General features: G+C 34.8%; 1 protein-coding gene across 9 annotated transcripts in view; it reads right to left on the bottom strand.

Moving 5' to 3' along the window:
* The window catches only part of GRIA2 (glutamate ionotropic receptor AMPA type subunit 2), an 86,790-nt gene that overhangs the window by 7,420 nt on the left and 61,317 nt on the right, over nucleotides 1-18,053 (bottom strand). For all 9 annotated transcript variants that reach the window (XR_005701002.2, XR_009207898.1, XM_040065173.1 and 6 more), the window contains 6 exons: nucleotides 15,716-15,883; nucleotides 15,340-15,444; nucleotides 14,536-14,646; nucleotides 13,198-13,404; nucleotides 12,309-12,679; nucleotides 8,195-8,393 (listed from right to left, as the gene is read on the bottom strand). Coding sequence is in view for 7 of the 9 variants with exons in the window: in XM_040065173.1 (XP_039921107.1) it covers nucleotides 8,195-8,393; nucleotides 12,309-12,679; nucleotides 13,198-13,404; nucleotides 14,536-14,646; nucleotides 15,340-15,444; nucleotides 15,716-15,883 (1,161 nt within the window). In the remaining 2 variants the exon portion in view is untranslated. The remainder of the gene's footprint in view (nucleotides 1-8,194; nucleotides 8,394-12,308; nucleotides 12,680-13,197; nucleotides 13,405-14,535; nucleotides 14,647-15,339; nucleotides 15,445-15,715; nucleotides 15,884-18,053) is intronic.

Genomic DNA, 18,053 nt, shown 5'->3' with positions numbered 1-18,053 from the left:
CACCTAAATTTTTAAAATATTACTGGAATCTACATATACATTGACATAGTTGGCTTTTTGCAAGTTCTCTTGCAGACCATTTTCTGCACATTGTAATCTATTGATCAATACATACTTGGTATACCCATATATACCAAAAGATTTGGATATACTCAGCGTAACAGAATGACAGCAAAACAACTGTGTGCTGAAGGCACAGTGAGTTTCTCAGATTCTTGAAACATCTACCATATTGCATACATATTGCTTTTTTCCACCCAAAAGAACCCCAAACATATGATTCTGAAAACTAGAAGAATCCTAAAAAAATTTATTGCACCATTTTTGAAGAGGCAGTTCACAAAGTAAACCATCACTGTGTTGTATCAACTGGGCAGCTGAACAAGAAAAGGTTTCAAAGAGGTTTCCCAGAGTCAAGTGTTAAGAAGAATTCTCCCACTAGATGGCTCACAAGGTCCTTGCTGTATGGATGAAGGTAGGACTATCTGACCAGCAACCGTGAAAATGAAAAGCTGTAAGACATTCCGTAAGAACATCACCAGATAATGACACTCAGGGTGGGCCATGACCGTGCAGTCCTCTGCAGCCAGGAACACTGAAAAACTTCATGATGGAATTCATACTGTTCCAAGTCTGGATCCCTACCTGGTCCTCGGCCTTGTCTGGATTCCCAAAAAATATGAGCAGCAAGCCACTCTGTAGAGAATGCACGTGACTTCTACTTTTTTTTTTTTTTTAATATTGCTGCACAATATATTTGGAAATACATTGTGTTCTCAGAACCATGCCATTTTATTTCCTTCACTATTTTCAGGATTTGTATTTATGTGAAAGTCAGAGCTGTAGACGTAGAACATGCTAGTGCTAAGAGGCTATCTAGCATTCTGTGTACACAGAAGATGCCTGTGTTCAAGTTGGGCTTCCACACTTGCTATCATGCACTACAAATAACAGAACCATTCTAGACTGCCATAATGACTACAAGAATGCAAGAGTACAGAAATTTTGGTATTGCAATCAACACCAACATGGCAGCACAGGACCCTAATACTCACAATAAACATTTTTTGTCCTGTTATGTAAGACTTCTATAACAATACAATGATACAAAAATGTCCCAGGAAGTGACACTTTTTTCTTTTAAAGTATCATGTCACCATTGGGCATTTTGATTATGAAAATAATATCAACAACAATATAAAATTCATTATATAAACTTTTAAAATTATAAGTATATAATTAATATAGATTAATAAATGTTAATAATTATTCAACATATAATTACAATTATTAGGATCTCTATTACTATCTCTAAAATTTATTTTATGAATATTATTACAGAGTACACATTCAAATCAAATACTTCATTAAGAAACTAATTAGGAAATTAATTTATGCAAAGCTTTATCAACTTTATTTTGTGGGTCATCAGATAACTTTTCTCTTCTGACATTCAAAGACCTATTATTCTAAAATCTGGGGTGCTGTAATTAGTATGCCTTTGACAGAAATAGCTCCTCAAACTACTAACATCCTACTAGATGATGATCTTGTACTGTGGGAGCAGATCTCCAATTCCCAAACATGATTTGTGAAACTATCTTGTTGACCTTCCATACTGAACAGAAGGACAGGAAATCGTAATGTCACCAGTAGCTAAAAAGTGTATTGAATACCAAAACTTGTTAATTTAGTCAGTAAATCAAATATTAATAGGTAAAGAAAAAACAAACAAACAAACAAAAACAAACAAAAAACCCACCGAACCCCAACAACAAAACCCAAAAAAACACCAAAATCAAACCAACCAACCAAACAAAACAAACACAGAAAAGAACAGAACTATATTTTTCATTTATTAGCTGAAGATTAGGTACTTTGAAATGACATTGTTTATACGGAGTGAATATTTAAGGTAAGTTCAAATAAATGTAAGTTCTAAATTTTGTAAGATATGGATATATTTATTCAGTAATGGTAAAAATTAGTTACATCTTCTTAAGATGCAGTTTTATGGCTTCTCAATTTCCACTACTTGATTGAGCTACTAAAAATGTCTTTAATATATCTGGTCTTACTAATAAAAAAATCTAAAACATTCTACCTCATGAACTAATTCCTCAAAAGTGTACTTAAAATAATTTTCTTGAGAAATGTGCATGACAGTGACCTTATATAATCATCATATTCTTGATGTGGTTTAAGGAGCTAAATGACCAAGGCTGTTCTTACAAAGGTTCCCGAAAAATTTAACTTTCATTGAAATAACTGCCAAAATTACTCCTCCTTTGAGAGTTACTAATTTCAGTTTCCTCAGAATTGAAATTCCTCCCCACCATTCAGCATATTCAAAAAATTAAAGCAGATCACTTCAATGCCATTTCTTTAAAAACTCAGATAAATGTCACAAAAACCTAATTTCTAGAATTCTGAAAAAGAACTCATTGCACCCATACTGGGGGAGAGGGAACAAACAAAATCCCAAAACACAAAAGTACTTTCTCCAGCAGTTACTAATTAGAGAACTACAACTGCTGTTCTTGGAGTCTAGAACCACAAACATACTGCCTGGACTGAGGAATGAAAAGGCATTCAAACTACTGCTCTTTTGGAGTAGATACTGCACAGCTTCACATGATATTTTAAAGTGAAAATATTACAAGACAGAAATGACTAGGATTAGTAGGAAAGGAAAGTGTGATGTCAAAACACAGACAATGGAAAATTATTTATTTATTTATTTATTATGAGAAGTGGAAAATTCTGAGCACTAGAATGATAGAAATGAAGCTTTCTAGTTCAAAAGCACAATCCAGAAATTTGGGACCAATAAGAAAATCTGCAATAAAATTGGAGATCATCAGTTGATAAAAACTAAAGAAACACAGATCTGCTACTATGATCAAAATGGTTACCTGAAAACAGTGTGACAGAATTGGGAGAAAATTATTCCCAGAAAGGAATATTAAAGCCTTTGTAAGAAGCAAACTAAGATCTTGGATGGCAAACAAAGTGCACTTCTGCTCCTTCAGGATTAATGCATGAGGAAAATAAACACCGAGAAGGAAAAAAATCTACATAATTATTAATGTACTGTAACAACTGCGAATAAACTAGATATAAATACATATAGGCTGGAAAATAGAAGATGTTGTTAACCATAGCAAGTAGAATGTGGAAAGAGAAAAAAAAATACAACCGGAAAAATAACAAAAATAAATGCCTTGAGGGAAAAAAAAAAAGGAAGTACTGATTACTGCATTATTTCTTTAAAAATAACTTTCAAAATGGCCTAAATCAATTCTTCTGTATTGTCCAGATGCAAAGCTCTCAGAAAACAAGAGACAAGTGAAAATTAATCACTTGAACACTGAAAAGTGCAAGCATATTTTCAGTAGTAATGCAAATGGATGCAAAGGCAGTCCTTGCACTGTCTCAGTGCTCAGATATGACTCTCCTCACTATTTCAGCTATGGACCTTTTTCTCCTGTCACTCTGAAGAGCCAAACCTGCACTTTCCAGCCACATCTGCTTCGCAGGTCCATGAAACATGGGTCCTACACCCTCTCTGCCTCTTAAGGTATCAACCAGAGTCCATGGTAAATGTTACAAGATATTTCATGGCTGAGTCTTTCGACTTCTTCACCTCTCAGAGGCTTCTGTGGAGCTAGTCAAAATAAAACTCTGAAAAGGTATGTTCTATAATTCTTCTACATCTCAAACTTCAAAAATTGAGGCTCAGGTGAAATTCATAGTCCTCTACTTCAATTTGATTTAAAGAAAAATAATCATGTTTCTTCTCTTACCAGTAAATATTTCCTATGGCTTTGTTTTTTTATTGTCTTAGAAATTTCAGTATCTCGATGCACATGAAGACAGATTAAGGTTCATAGACTGCTGTATTTTTTTTTCCCATCCCCTCTTGTAATACGATTGCCAACATAAATACTTTTACAAATTATAAAATATTTCAAGGTAGTTATAAAAGTAGAGGCAGTAAACTTTGTTGAAGACAGAAAAGACATTGCTATTTTCCTTCAGACCAAATTTTCTTTGCATCTCAACAGACAACACTTTTGCAGGAGAAATGACTCAAGAGGTCTTGTCATCTCTTATGTCTGTTTCTAGCTTTCCAGAGTGTGAGAGGATTTCTCTACAAGATTATAAGGATTGTCATCCTTCCAGAACGTTTCCAATGCCCACATTTTCATTCTGTAACTCTTGCCTCTTCAGCAAGAATTAGCAACTCATGAACAGTCTTCTCAGTGAAAGGTAAAAGATACTTCTTTTTTTTGAAGCAGTTCTGTTTGTTTTTATTTTGGCAGCGGATGTATCCTTAAAGGCCACCAAAACAGTTACAATGACACAGATTGGTCTGTCCATGTCACACTGTTGGTTCAAAAATAGGTACATATGAAGATATTTTAAATAAAAACTAATGCGGAGAGACAGTAAATTTATCTAGTTATTTCTCTGCACATTATTTTCTTTTTGAGATGCTTTATTACCTTACTTATAGGACTAGTTATAATTCATCTTCTGGAATGGAAAAAGAGGTAGGATGATTGATTTAATTTGTCTACCTAATTTGTACATATCTTTAATAAACAGAGCTAGGCATACTGCAAAAATATGACTGAACTGTAAAAATAATTAACTTTTGTTCTCGTTGTATCATTTTGATATTAATTTTCATTATGCCTTCAAGCAGGTGAAAAGCAAGGAAATGTTCCAACGAATGCTTGCATACTTACTTTGATTTTTTCTTCCAGTGCTGAAAGTGAGACAACATTCTTTCTTCCATGAAAGTAAGTGAGACAACTCCAGGAGTTAACACATATAGATAATGCTTTAAAATTAGCTTCTGCAGTAGCAGGTGAACAGTAGACTGTCTTCTTGGGTTAGTGACTTTCCTTCCCTCCAAAGTTCAGCTATGTGCCCTGGCTAATGCAAGTACCAACTGTGAAATCACCGAAGGCAAGGACAACGTGTGACTGTGGATAGTACTACGAGGACACACCAGAGTGGCAACATTTCACTGCCCACCATTTACCCCTCCATCAAGTGGCACCTGTGACCCAGCAATTAGAGAGACGACGATGCACCTGCACAAGACCAGCTGAAATGACTCCTGAATCTTCTCAGTGGTGCTTGCAGGCTTACTCGCATTCTCACCACTACAATCCACTACCGATTTGTGAAAAACATGTGTTTTGGGAAACTATGGCCACATATACTTTTTTGTTTTGCCCATAACCCAAAAGAAAATGCAAAAGCAATGCAACCTTTGTTTAAGCTTTCAGTTGTGCTAAGAACTCTACAAGGACTATCTAAAAAGTAGAAGCATTAGCAAATATCAGAAGTGGTAAATACCCCAACTCAATGGAAAAGAGCTCTTTAGACTGGGATCGTACTTGCGATTTTCCTAGTACTGACTCTGAGATCTCCTGAAGAAAACTACTACACATTCTGGTATTTACAGAGACCTGACAGGTGTGGCATTAAAGAAAAAAAAATCTGTCTCTGTGGACTTATAGCTATAAAATTATCTATAAGATTATTACTAACAAGTAATAGTATCTTGCTGATGTTTCTGTCAATAATTTTTATGTGTCACTTTATTTCTTTTAAAAATATTTTAAAATCCATTATTTTTGTACTGATATTTCCCATATAGGACATACCAAGTTTCTGCTTTCCATCTTAAAGCAGCACTAGAAACACCAGAGCACAATGCTTTTTCATTCCTTGTTTCTCAGTTATATTTCCTGATGCAGTGCCAACTGCTGCTGCTGGCAAGAATATCTCCTACTGGTCCATGCTTCCTTTAAAGCTAGGGAGCCTACCTAAATTGGGGTAAAGTGCAAGGCAACGCATCCTTTTGTCATGAATGACAAGGATGTTATCCCCAAGTGATTCGGACAAGGTTTTATTCCTGCTGTCTGTAGGATATGTGACGACCAGTCACAGGAGCTAGAAAAAGGCTTGATCCCACCTATTTCAATTAACATTGCATACATTTATATCCAGCTATTCAGAACAGGATTTTTTTAGCTAACTTTCACCATCTAGGCAATTGCTGAGAATTCCTTTTTGAAAAGTACTGCGAAGCATCTCTTTTTCAATTGCACAATCTATTATCACAAAACATGTTTTGGTAGCAAAGATAATTCAGTGTACCATTCTCATTCCCAGCACCCAATCGCCCTTTATTTTGTGCTGCCCCAGGAATCAGGGCTTTGTTTGTCTTCAGATTCAGTATACATTCCATTGATAGAAAACAAACTTATAAATAACACTACTTCCTGAAAACAGACTGACTGAAAAAACCCATATGTTTTTATTTTTTAATTCCTGAGAGTGAGAGAGAAGAAGCCAGACCACTTTAGCTTGCTGTTAAAAATATACTCAAGTTGTTTTCAGCTATTCAAAGAATTTGAGTGCTAATTTCAGGTCATATAAAAATCACACATCCAGGTGAAATTTTAGTCTCCTTAGTGCAAGAGATTTCTCTCATATTGTCTTTAGGAGAGATTATCATTCTTGGAACTTGAGTTTCAGGCCTCTTAAAAAGAAATTCTGACAGTTGTTATTTCTTGAAAAGTAAATGGACAAGTTTAAGGGATTTTTAGCATATAGATAGATAGATAGAGGCATCAGGCTGAGAAGTTGTTTTGCACATAATGTACCAAACTGTGATAGAAATTGATGGGTAGAAATTTCCAGAGATCATTAGTTTTGCTTGTGTAGAGTCAAAGGTAACTTAACCGGAGATTAAGAATATGCCCTCACAAAGGTGCTACCTAATTTTTACAGAAGTAAACTTTGAATGCTCAAGCAGTTGTGAGGAACACTAGTTGTGTAAAAGTGGAAATATGTACATGTGTGGTCAGAGTACAACTAGACACTGATGCATTCGCATACAAATATTTTTTGTTTAAAAACACTTAAAAATCTCTAAAGATAAACTATGCAGAAGAAGTGACCTACTGTTACTTCACGGTCAGTCCCAAGTACAGCCATGTTCTAAAAGGTTTAAGTTCACAAAAGGAGAAACATGCCTGTATACTTCTAAATTCTTCTAGACACTCAGCACAAAACAAATCTCATTTTTACCAGCTTGTACACCTGATGTTAGTTTTGGTTTAGCCAACAGGAATGCAATCAACAGCAGGTATTATTACTGAACCTATCCTCAAAACCAGAAAATTTCTACAGTTGAGACAAGTATGATTCCTATTTAGTCCATTACCTGTTAAGTATGTATTACAGGATCCAGTGAAAACCATAAACTAGCAGTTACTGCTCTAATCATACAGTATATAAAAAACATCTGCTTCATTTAATTTTTATGTCAGTGTATGCTTGAAACGTAAATGAATTATTTATAACTATTTTAAAATACATTTTGTTAAATATAACATCATACACTAAAAACTGTGAAAACAGAAGTTTCTTTCTATTTTAGCACTGCAGATGCAATTTCTTTGTACAGTGAGAGACACAGAGCACACGGACAAAGCCAAGGCCATTCTGGGTTTTTTTTCTCAGCAGCCTTAGCCTCTCTTTTGCTGGATGGATTTCACCAGGCTAGCTGATGTCTCAAGGGAAGCCTGAGACTGACACACTGAAAGTTTCATGTATTTTTAAAACTGCAATACGCAGAGGTAGAGGGTGAGGACTGACAGGTTTCCAAGGCATTAATGTAATGCAGATACAAGTAAAAACTGTTTTCAAAAGCAGGCACGTATATTCTACAGCAGCCAGCAGGATTACATCCCATTCTCCATCTGTAAGCTTGAAAAATCATGTAGAATACTTATTAAGACATGAATGTACACCTTTCCCATGTTCTTATTCACTGTATGGATACCTAAAATATAGCAGAGCTATTAAACAGACAAATGACATCAATTTCCTTCTTCAAACATACCTTGTTTTTCATTCTATAGTGGAATATTTTTGTAGGGAATTTTGCTTTGCATATTTATATCGAGACCTTATATTTGTATTTAAATAATAAAATGTAACAATTACAAATAAACAGGAACACTTACATTTGTGAGTTGGGCTATGCAAATCATACTTTCATAGCAATCTTTTAATAAAGCCAAGGGAAAACATATTTACATGAGAGAAGACCTACTTAAAAAAATCTGAAAAAAAAAAAATCTAAAAAGGTAGAGATTCTTACCCTAAAAAACTCTTTAGTGGAGCCAGAATCTAATGTCCCATAAGCAATTTCTGTTTGCTTGGAAAGATCCTCTGCACTTTCAATGGGAGACACCATCCTCTCAACCGTCAGGAAGGCAGCTAAGTTAGCCGTGTAGGATGAGATTATGATGAGGGTAAAGAACCACCACACACCTCCAACAATGCGCCCCGACAGGGATCTAGTAACAAGTATGAAATGGATTTGTAAAGTGAAATGGAAGTCCTAAAAAGGAACACGTTATCAGTTTTATGCAAATGGTGCATTATAATACTGGGAAGCATTTCAGGCTATCACAGAGTCCAGCTCTGCATGTGCATCAGATGGGAAATCAAGGCATTCTCCACTGGATCTCCTGGGACTCTGCTGAAATCAGGACTCCAGAGTTTACTTTTGGAAGAACTTAGTGATTCAGTTCTTCAAAGTTTTGACAACCCTTGAAGGAAACTGCTCCCATCATAATGTGCTATATTTAACACAAACTTTTTGTTCCCTCTGAAGTGATTTTGTGTGACATTATGATGAGGATCAAACAAAATCAGCAAAACAGTGCTTTCAGATAAACCAGTATGCACTTTAAAATCAAGGGCCTTGATTGTTTTCCTAAGACATTCAAAGACTGATTTCCACAAATCAATGGCTTATGCTGCTCTGCACAATCTGTACTAAGAAACAAATAGCATTATTTGTAAGAAAAGCTTGGGGAATATCTATAGGCTAAAAAGTGCACATGACTTTTGAAAGATATATTTAACAAACTGAGGACTGGACATGAAACAATCAGTGATAATACAGAAAAATTGTGAAGAAAATATATTAAAATAATAATAATAATCTGATGTTTATAACTGCAGCAGGTGGGCTCTTATGGATCTGTGTTTTGCTTCTCCTGCTCAAGAAGAAAGAAGAAAAGAGAACTCAAGAAAATATACAAAATAGCACAAAACACACAAACTCAGTAATTTTCAATAATAGAAAGGTAATGTAAGAGAAATATTGATATTACATTATTGTCAAACTTGGCTTTTTTTAACGATCCTTTAAAGTTTGAAATTAATTACCACTTTTTTCCCAAATGACATTATAGGAAGCAGTACATAATCTTTGGAGATGTGCTTAATTATATGGCAGAAATGTGCATGTAGTTAAAAGTCTAGTACTAGGGCACTGCAGTAGCTTAAGTATGTCTTGGTGTATCTCCTCTATTTATTAAGTAAACAAATTAGGAATCACTCATTCAGCCTACTGTACTGTGAATGAGAACACAAACCAATGCTGACATAGAATATATATGGCTATAACTATATATAGTTAGTTATATAGATTTAAAGATTATAGTTATGCCAAGAGGATTTAGCAAGCTAAGAACAAAATTAAATAGAACCAATTCTGGACAAATTATTTTTTTCTTGTTACTATTGCAGAAAATCTCTGTCATAGTTCTGACATTAAAAAATGTATTCCATGTCACAACAGACTCACTAATTCACTCTACTACATGAAAATCAAGTTAGATAAGGTCCAAAATCTGTTATTCAAAGGACCATAGAAAAAAATTATTTCAAGCTCATTCTAAAGTGAGATGTATTTTACAAAAATGTTTTCCATCACCTTTGAGAAAATATCACATACTTATTTTGAAATGGAGGCAACTGGAATATACAATAATTCTAGAAGTAAGATATTGAGTTATAAAATACACTGAATATATTACATTACATACTCGCAAGGTAAAATCTCTCAATGTGTATTTAATAGCTGCCAACTTTATGGCACTTTATACTGTATTGATGACACCATCTATAGATGGCAATAATTTTCAAATGTCCATGATCTGTGAGCAAAGTTGCCACTGACTGTGTAAAAGAATAAGCTCGACACCAATCCAGAAATTATACTCCCACATGGCATTTTATAAGTAAAATTATTTGGGGTGTCATTTGTATTCAAAATTTCCCCAGGCAGCCTGTCACAGTTAAATGAGTAGTTTCTTCTTTTTTATGTACATTTTGGAAAGTTTCTAAAATGTGCTAGCATGAACCCATACTTTAGAAGCACAAAATTTACTAGACCTTTAAGTACTAAAACAAAAATTTCTGTGCACAATTACATAAATTTGTGCACCATATTTTGTACTTGGAAAGGTATTATCTGGAAGAACAGAGAGTACACCCATGTCTCAGAAAAGATGAGGAAAACTTTGCTCTAAGTTATGATTATCACATAATATATGATTCTACCCTATTGTTCCTCTACTACCCATGAGGCAACATAGGGACTGCTACTACAGACCATTTCCAGGTGGTCCAGTCTTACTCAGCTGCACATCCTATTCCAGAGTCAGGGAATCCTAGTAACTTGTCTACTCTAAAAGTCTTAGAGCAGTTTTCATTTTTATTAGAGAAATTATTGCAGTAGTGCAAAAATGAGTTTCAGAAAGGTATTTTGTCGATGCTGGAAGACAGTCCTTTTTATATTTACTCTCATTCATGTGCAGGCAGTTCAAATTCCATAGTGAAATGTGTGGTTTTAGCCCTTTACTATTTCTATAATAGATAATACACAAACTAACCACCTTCCTCAAAGTTATCATTTCAATGAAATGAAGTTAAATGGTTCACTGAAACTAAATACTAAATATCCAAAACTGAGTTTCGTGCACCTTTTATGATGACCATTTGCTATCAGTATTCTTGCACTACCTTTCAAAATCTATCAAACCATATAAAACAACCATTGTGCTTTCATAGAGAGTAAAATAAAAATGATTACAAGAAAAAGATCATAATTCTACTACAGCCTTGATTTGATTAAAATAATTTTGTACTAATAGGTGACTTAGCAGGCAACTCCAACTCTGAAGTGTGTAATCAATACAAAAACCCCACAGGAGTGAAATTAACATAACTTCTTGTGATCTGCAACAATTTGCCCTGTTCACTGCTTTGTCTCTTGTATACAATTCTTAACGGGTTATGTGCCAAATGCATTGCATCTTTCACCATAAAGGCTGGCATCTCCCACTGTGATACAGCAGCCTTTACAGAGCGTTGCTTAAGTTCTCACACAGTAATGCTGTTTTTGTGGTAGAACATATTGAAAACCTGCTGTTGCCTTTTGGGATGCATGACTTAATATCTAAGAAATGCTCCCTTGGTTTGATTTATTTTGACCACCAACCACTAGACTCACTAGAAAATGACCTGTTCCCTGTCTTACTTCAGCGTGTTTACAAGAAATGTAATTATACTAAACAGTTTTAACTAACTCCTCTGGTTTGATTTCCTTAAACTCAGATGCCCTATTTAAATTGTTACTGTATTTCCCAAAGCTGCAAGCAGCTATCTACCTACCTACCTACCTATCTGCTGAATGAAGGCTAGAACTGCTTGTGCACAAGTAAAATAAAATATTTAGGGAATTAACTTAAGTGTTTTACAGTTGTCCCTAATACAGTAGAAGAAAATCCATGAGGAATTAAGCACTTATAAAAGGGACCTTCATATTCATTTTCATAATTTCCTTTGTGACTTTTCTAAAACTAGGCCATGGAAAAACAGCTATGTTTTGCAATTCTCCACATGAAATTAGAGCCATCACAGGACTTTTACTTCAGTTCAAGGCTCTCTTGGGGAATAAGAGTGTGTTAATAACCATGTTACAGTACGTAGTGAGTTTTAGAGGAAAAGCGCTGCCTCTAAAGTTCGTGACAAGTATGTTACCCTTTTTTCCCATTACAGTTGTGGTGAACCATACGCACTGTCAACTGTAAAATGGGAATATGCAGCAAAAACACGGTACCCCTCCAAGAAGGCATGGAATGATGTGAACCTTATGCATTTTACAGTCTCTGCATGGTGTATATAACTTCACTTGGCAAATTTATGATCGATATTAAGAAAAATTTGATCAACTACATCCTAACCCTATGTCACAGACAAGTGCTTTCACTTCAAGGACTTCTGTGACTTTAGGGAGGGAAAAATCATTGTAATTACTTTCTCTCCAAGAATGAAAATATATGCACCACGAACCTCTTCTGGCTGAGATGGCTGAGACCAAAAATGCACAAAGTTGAAATGAGTGAGTAACCAACCTTGGCGAAATATCGCATCCTTGCTGCATAAAGGCACCCAGGGAAAACCAGAGACTATTAAATATCCCAAATTCATTAGTTGATTCATTAGTTTGTGTTTCTCTTCCATCTTCAAATTCCTCAGTGTGCCACTCGTATGGGCTAAATCTGCTGACCAGGAATAAAACTACACTGACCCCAATGTAGGCAAAAACAATGCACATCCAGATTTCATATGCTAATGGATCAAGAAATGAAAACACTCCTGGCTTGGACTTCTGAGGCTTCTTGATCATTATTGATATCCCCAGGCTCATAAAGGGCTTTGAGAAGTCAATCACCTCTTCTCTCACCAATGTTATAGTTAATGGAGCGATTGCTATATCAGCTTTCTGTAAAGGAAGAAAAAAAGCAAATAATAGCTAATGCAATGAACAGAGCAAAATATGGTTTAGTTTATAGAGCATTTCACAAAAAAAAAAAAAAAAAAAAAATAGGACAGTAGAGACACCAGCAACATTTGTTTCACTGAGAACATCCTGTGGAGAATTTTAGAAATTTTTAGTTGAACTCATCCTGAAATACATATAGCCATATGGTTGGTGTATTCCAAGCTTTTGTTTTTATATATACCCTTTTAACAGCATATGGCATTTAAAACTTTCGCAAAGTACTTTGTTTTTTACCTGGTCAGAAGGATGAAGTATGCATTCATGTTCCCCCAACTTCATTTGTATTTGAAATGTAATTTTATGTTTTACTTTCAAAATTTTTCATGCCTTTAGAGGGTATCAATCCCTACAAAATTAATTAGGTAGCTTTCCTGTAGCTCCTCTACAGAGAAAAGGAAACCAAATCCCATTCCTTCCATTAGTCATCTTAATAGCTTTATTATAGAAGATTTTCTTACCCCATAAACAAGTTCTCCAACCATCCCATTCCAGATTTTCGTGTCTGCATCCCTTGCCCCATACTTGCCATCCCCAACAATTGTGAGCTTATATTTGAATCCACAGTGCTTAGCAATTTCTGTAGCTAAGTCCACACAATAGCCCTCATATCGATCATTTCCTTCAAGCATTTCGTGATTTTTCTTCATCATGACATATGGGGACTCCTGCACAGAAAGAACTTGCCTTAGTTACTTGATAGAGACAGGTGCATTGGTTGTACACTTCACAAATTAATATGTTCCCTTTTACATGTGAAAAAAGAGAGCAAATACCATCTGAATCATACATGCTATGCATATGTTAGTTGTTAATTATTAATGGGACTTTAACACATTTAAAAGCTGCATTCTCCAGAGTCAGACACAAATGACAATACTTACAGACATAGTGATTCCCAGAAGTATGTTAATAATGACCATGAATGTTAACAGGAGTTATGCATTCAGAGAAGAAAGAGTAAATTCCAAAATCAGTTTCTTTCTCTCATACAGTTTGGACGGAGGAAGGCAAAGGTATTTAGTTCCTTTTGCTGCTGTCTTATAGAAGAAAATTATTTTCTATTTCACAACCACATCTCTCCCTGAGAAAAGACTTGAGGCTCTCAAGACTATATTTTTATTAAATTGCTATACAAATAACAGGTAAGAAATTTATAACTATGCACTAAAGTTATATCTCAGAAAATTGGTAATGAGTCATAAGTTGTATTAATGCATTTTCCCTTTGCTAAGTTGCTACAGAACTGTTCTTGAATCCAGAGAAATTCCTATGCTAACCTATGGCTTGTCCAAACTGACAAATAAGCTGTGTAATTTACAGAAAAATTCTATAATTTTATGCACTTCTATAATAATGTACAATTTAATTTTCTAAACAACTGGAATATAACATTTAACATTTGATTTTACACTTTACCAATCCATAGCAGCTACAATCCTGAAGCATAAAAACCAGTCTCTTCGCTGTTTGTCAAAATCTATTCTCTAAAATGAACGCTGTGGTTCTGCCTTTCAGAAAGTTCCTTTTCTTTGAAAGCAGGTATTTAATTTTCATTTTCAGGTTTAAAAACCATAACTTTCTAGGATGTTCAATCAAAGACCGTTCATCCTCTACAAATGAAATCTGCATGCTGAATCCCACACATTTTCCTAATTTCTAGATTTTATTATGCATCACAATAAGTAACAGCTCACAACCTCAAATAATAAAAAGACAGTATATTTAGACTAACATAATGTTGAGAAACAAATCACTGTAGGACAGACTGTCTTCTGACAAAATAGGAGGTTAATTACCAAAATAGTGGTGACAATAATAGTCTTATTCTCTAGTCCTGAAGATTCATTTCCAAGAGGGCCATCAAGAGGATTTACAACCATTTTGTCCACTTCACTCCAGTATCCAATCTAAAGAGAGTGTATAGGATGCACAGACACTAGTGAATATGAACTTTCCAGAAAAGTTAAAGCATGTTATTACTATGCCCTTGATTTGTGCTCACAGAGAAGCACAGCTATGGATTTACCAGTGTAAGAATTTCTATTTATGTAGTGAAAGAATACAACAAAAAGTAAAAAGATTGAACTAATGACATTTGTTTATATTACTTTGTCTAGAACAGGTTTTTATTCACATATTAACAGGTTTTAATATAAACATCATGCATTGTAAAATTGAAATATTACACATTAGCAAAACATGAGAAACTATTTTCCCTGAAAGATCTGAAATTGGAGCAGATACACTAACACATTTATAAAAACATCACTAAGAAGCTATATCTGGCTTTTGTCATTCAGAAGCATATTTCTTCAAATCCTGGCTCACATTTAGCAATTCAGATCAGAAAGCAAGAAGTTTAATCCACAAAACCAAAAGGAAAACACTCTTATGTAGTACTTACCAGAAATAATAATTCATATTTTTAGAAAGAAATATTACATATGTTTATTTCACTCTGCAAGACCACTGTAGAATACATCTATGAATAAATATTATCACAACTCATGCTTTAATTAATCTAATATTTCAGTACTTACCTTGACTCACTGCTTAGAATGGTAAAACACTTAAAGACACTATAACGCAATTCAAATTACCTTCCGAGGACCAGTACTTTTGAGTTCCATGACGTTTATTGTAAAATTGATTCTTTTTCCATTCTGATCAAACTTTATATTTCCTGTTAGCCCTTCCACCTGAACCTATAACAGATGAAGATGGAAGTGGTAGAAGAATTAAGTCTGTTCCTTTTTAGAAAATATGTTTTTTATTTCCACAAATGATTATTGATATTTCAAAAACTTTCACTTTAGGGTCATTTTCATATGGAATATATTATCTTAGCCAGCTTCCTGAGGACTACACTTCCACATTATTCCCAGCAAGATCCAGACAGGTTAGAAGATTTTTTTCAACCATTTATAGAGAACTTCACACATGCCCTCATCCCAGCATCCAGTCCAGGGAAGCTACCTGTTTCAATGCCCTTTCTATTTCTACACCATGACCCCAGGGTACAGCTGGATTTGCAAGACAGTCTCCAGCATTTCCTCTTCTGGAGATCTCAATCCTCTGTTTACGCAAATTACGGAAAGCTTCTGTCATCACTTGAACAGCATCATACGTCAGAGCAGAGGTATACTGAAAAGAAGTGAAAATATTTAATTAAAAACTGTCTCCAGCTTCACTATACCTTCCAATCCACGTAATCCACTAAATACTAGAAAGGATAGTAAGATATGTTTGAAATCAGTCAATTTTTTTCTTTAGCTACCCTTTGAGGGGCATCTATGAGAGTTAATCAAGTGTTCATCAGAATGGTCACACTGTTTTCAGTGTGAGTTACATTTTTTCTCAAAACAGTCTAACAGTCCTGTCTGCAGGTATGGCTGGAAGTCCATGCAGGTGAAAGGGAAAAAAGTAAAATTTTCAGTGTTTAATCTGAGCTAGCCTGTAAAAGTTAAGAATTTGTTCCTCTGATTACACTCTTCATGGGGAAATATTTATTCACATATCTCAAGACTTCATCTCCTCCCAAACATATAGGCACAAACCCAAAGAGCATGCATTTGTATATAGATGTGTTTAACTTTTTCCCATTAAATATAAAATCTCAGGGGTAGCAACTTTCAAGTATGCAATACCTTGTCACCACCATGCGAAAGAGTTTTGGGGCTGAGATGCCTGGAACAAGTGGTGCCTCTCAAAGAGCAATACAGGTGAGGAAGAGCCCCATGTTCCTAAACTGACATAATATAAAGAGTTTCACAACATCAGAGAGGAATCCTGTCATCACATGCCTCAGAAGCAAGGGCTAAATGGTCAAAAGCATTTATCTTCAGTGACTGGAAAATTTTAACATCTCAGCTAACTAACAGAACTGAAACCACATGTGCACATACACTGAGGACTTTGTTGGATGGGCTTTTTGAGTCTGGAACACAGCAATTATGCCAAATATAAGAGCCATTTTTGGAAATATGGGCCAGAATATAACTACTTAGAGGCATATGAATGAATGGAATGATCCCTGTGAAGGCTATTAGATGATGAAAATATATAAATTGTAAAGTGGAGAGAAATGATGTATTAGCTCTTTGCTTCAATGGCTCAGACTTTAATGAGAATTTTAATTAGTTAGCTCAGGTCATGCAGAAGGCTCTTGTAATTGTAACGAAAGAAAGCTCCTAAACTGAGATTAATTTTTGTATGGAACTGTTAGATCTTAGAAAAGGAAGAAAAGGAGAGTAGAACTCTTTTTTAAAGATCAGTAAGTTCAGTGATCGGTGTCAATCTTCTCAATAAGGTTTTCTCAGTGACTTGTACAGAAATATTTAAAGGGATCAGAACAGCAAAAGAATGAACTGAAAGCCACTATTACTTCCTTCTACTGGAGCAGCAGTGCTTAAGTGGTGTACATGAATTTGGAGATGAGGAGAAGAAAGGACCCGGACTAGCAGTACTTTTTTAAACATTACACTTCGCAGTACGGAAACCTATTTTGCTACACTAGTGTTCTGAGAAACTTCGGACACAGCACTGTCATTAATCATTGAAATATTGGGTAGCAGAGAAAAGAAGGGCTTGAAACTAAGTTATAATGTTATCTAATTCAGTTATTCTATGATTCATTGGATCATTGAGATACCTTTAATATATTATTTCAAGAATATTATTTCTATAGTATATTATTACTGGCCTGAATATTCATAGCTCAATCATACCTGAGGATTATGTAGAGCTTTGCCTATCAATGCTTATCTGTATGTGCATATATGTCATCACATATATAAAATCTACATGTCATAATTTAGATTAAGACAGCCTTAATCTAAGGATCTCAAAATATTTTAAAAGCACTGTTGGAGATGCCATGAAAGCAAACAGCCCATGAATCATACCTTACTGCTTTATTGTGCATACACTTTCAACTCCTAATAACCTTCATGGGGCTCATTAAAACTATCTACAGCTTCATAAATTGATGTAAAGTTGACAAACTAAACCAAAGTGAACTCATTACCATAAACAAGAAATGACAGACCAATAACCTGGTGTATGTGTGTGTCTGCATAATAAATAAAATGGTCATAAGTTAAAGGATGCATTAGCCCTGCTTTGATTCACTTTGTTTTTCCGGAGATTTATCCACATTCTGATTTGCACTATTAAAATAAATGGGAGCATTAGTTGGAACATTATTATGTGGAAGTGGAATGGGGTCTTACATCTTACAATTTTATGGCAGTGTAAATCTCCCAACATAATTTCAATTTTATATGATAAGATCAGCACTTTTACTACAAAATGA

This window comes from Hirundo rustica, chromosome 5, assembly GCF_015227805.2.
Source record: "Hirundo rustica isolate bHirRus1 chromosome 5, bHirRus1.pri.v3, whole genome shotgun sequence".
Classification (NCBI taxonomy): domain Eukaryota; kingdom Metazoa; phylum Chordata; class Aves; order Passeriformes; family Hirundinidae; genus Hirundo; species Hirundo rustica.
This window is presented reverse-complemented; position numbering and strand designations above follow the sequence as displayed.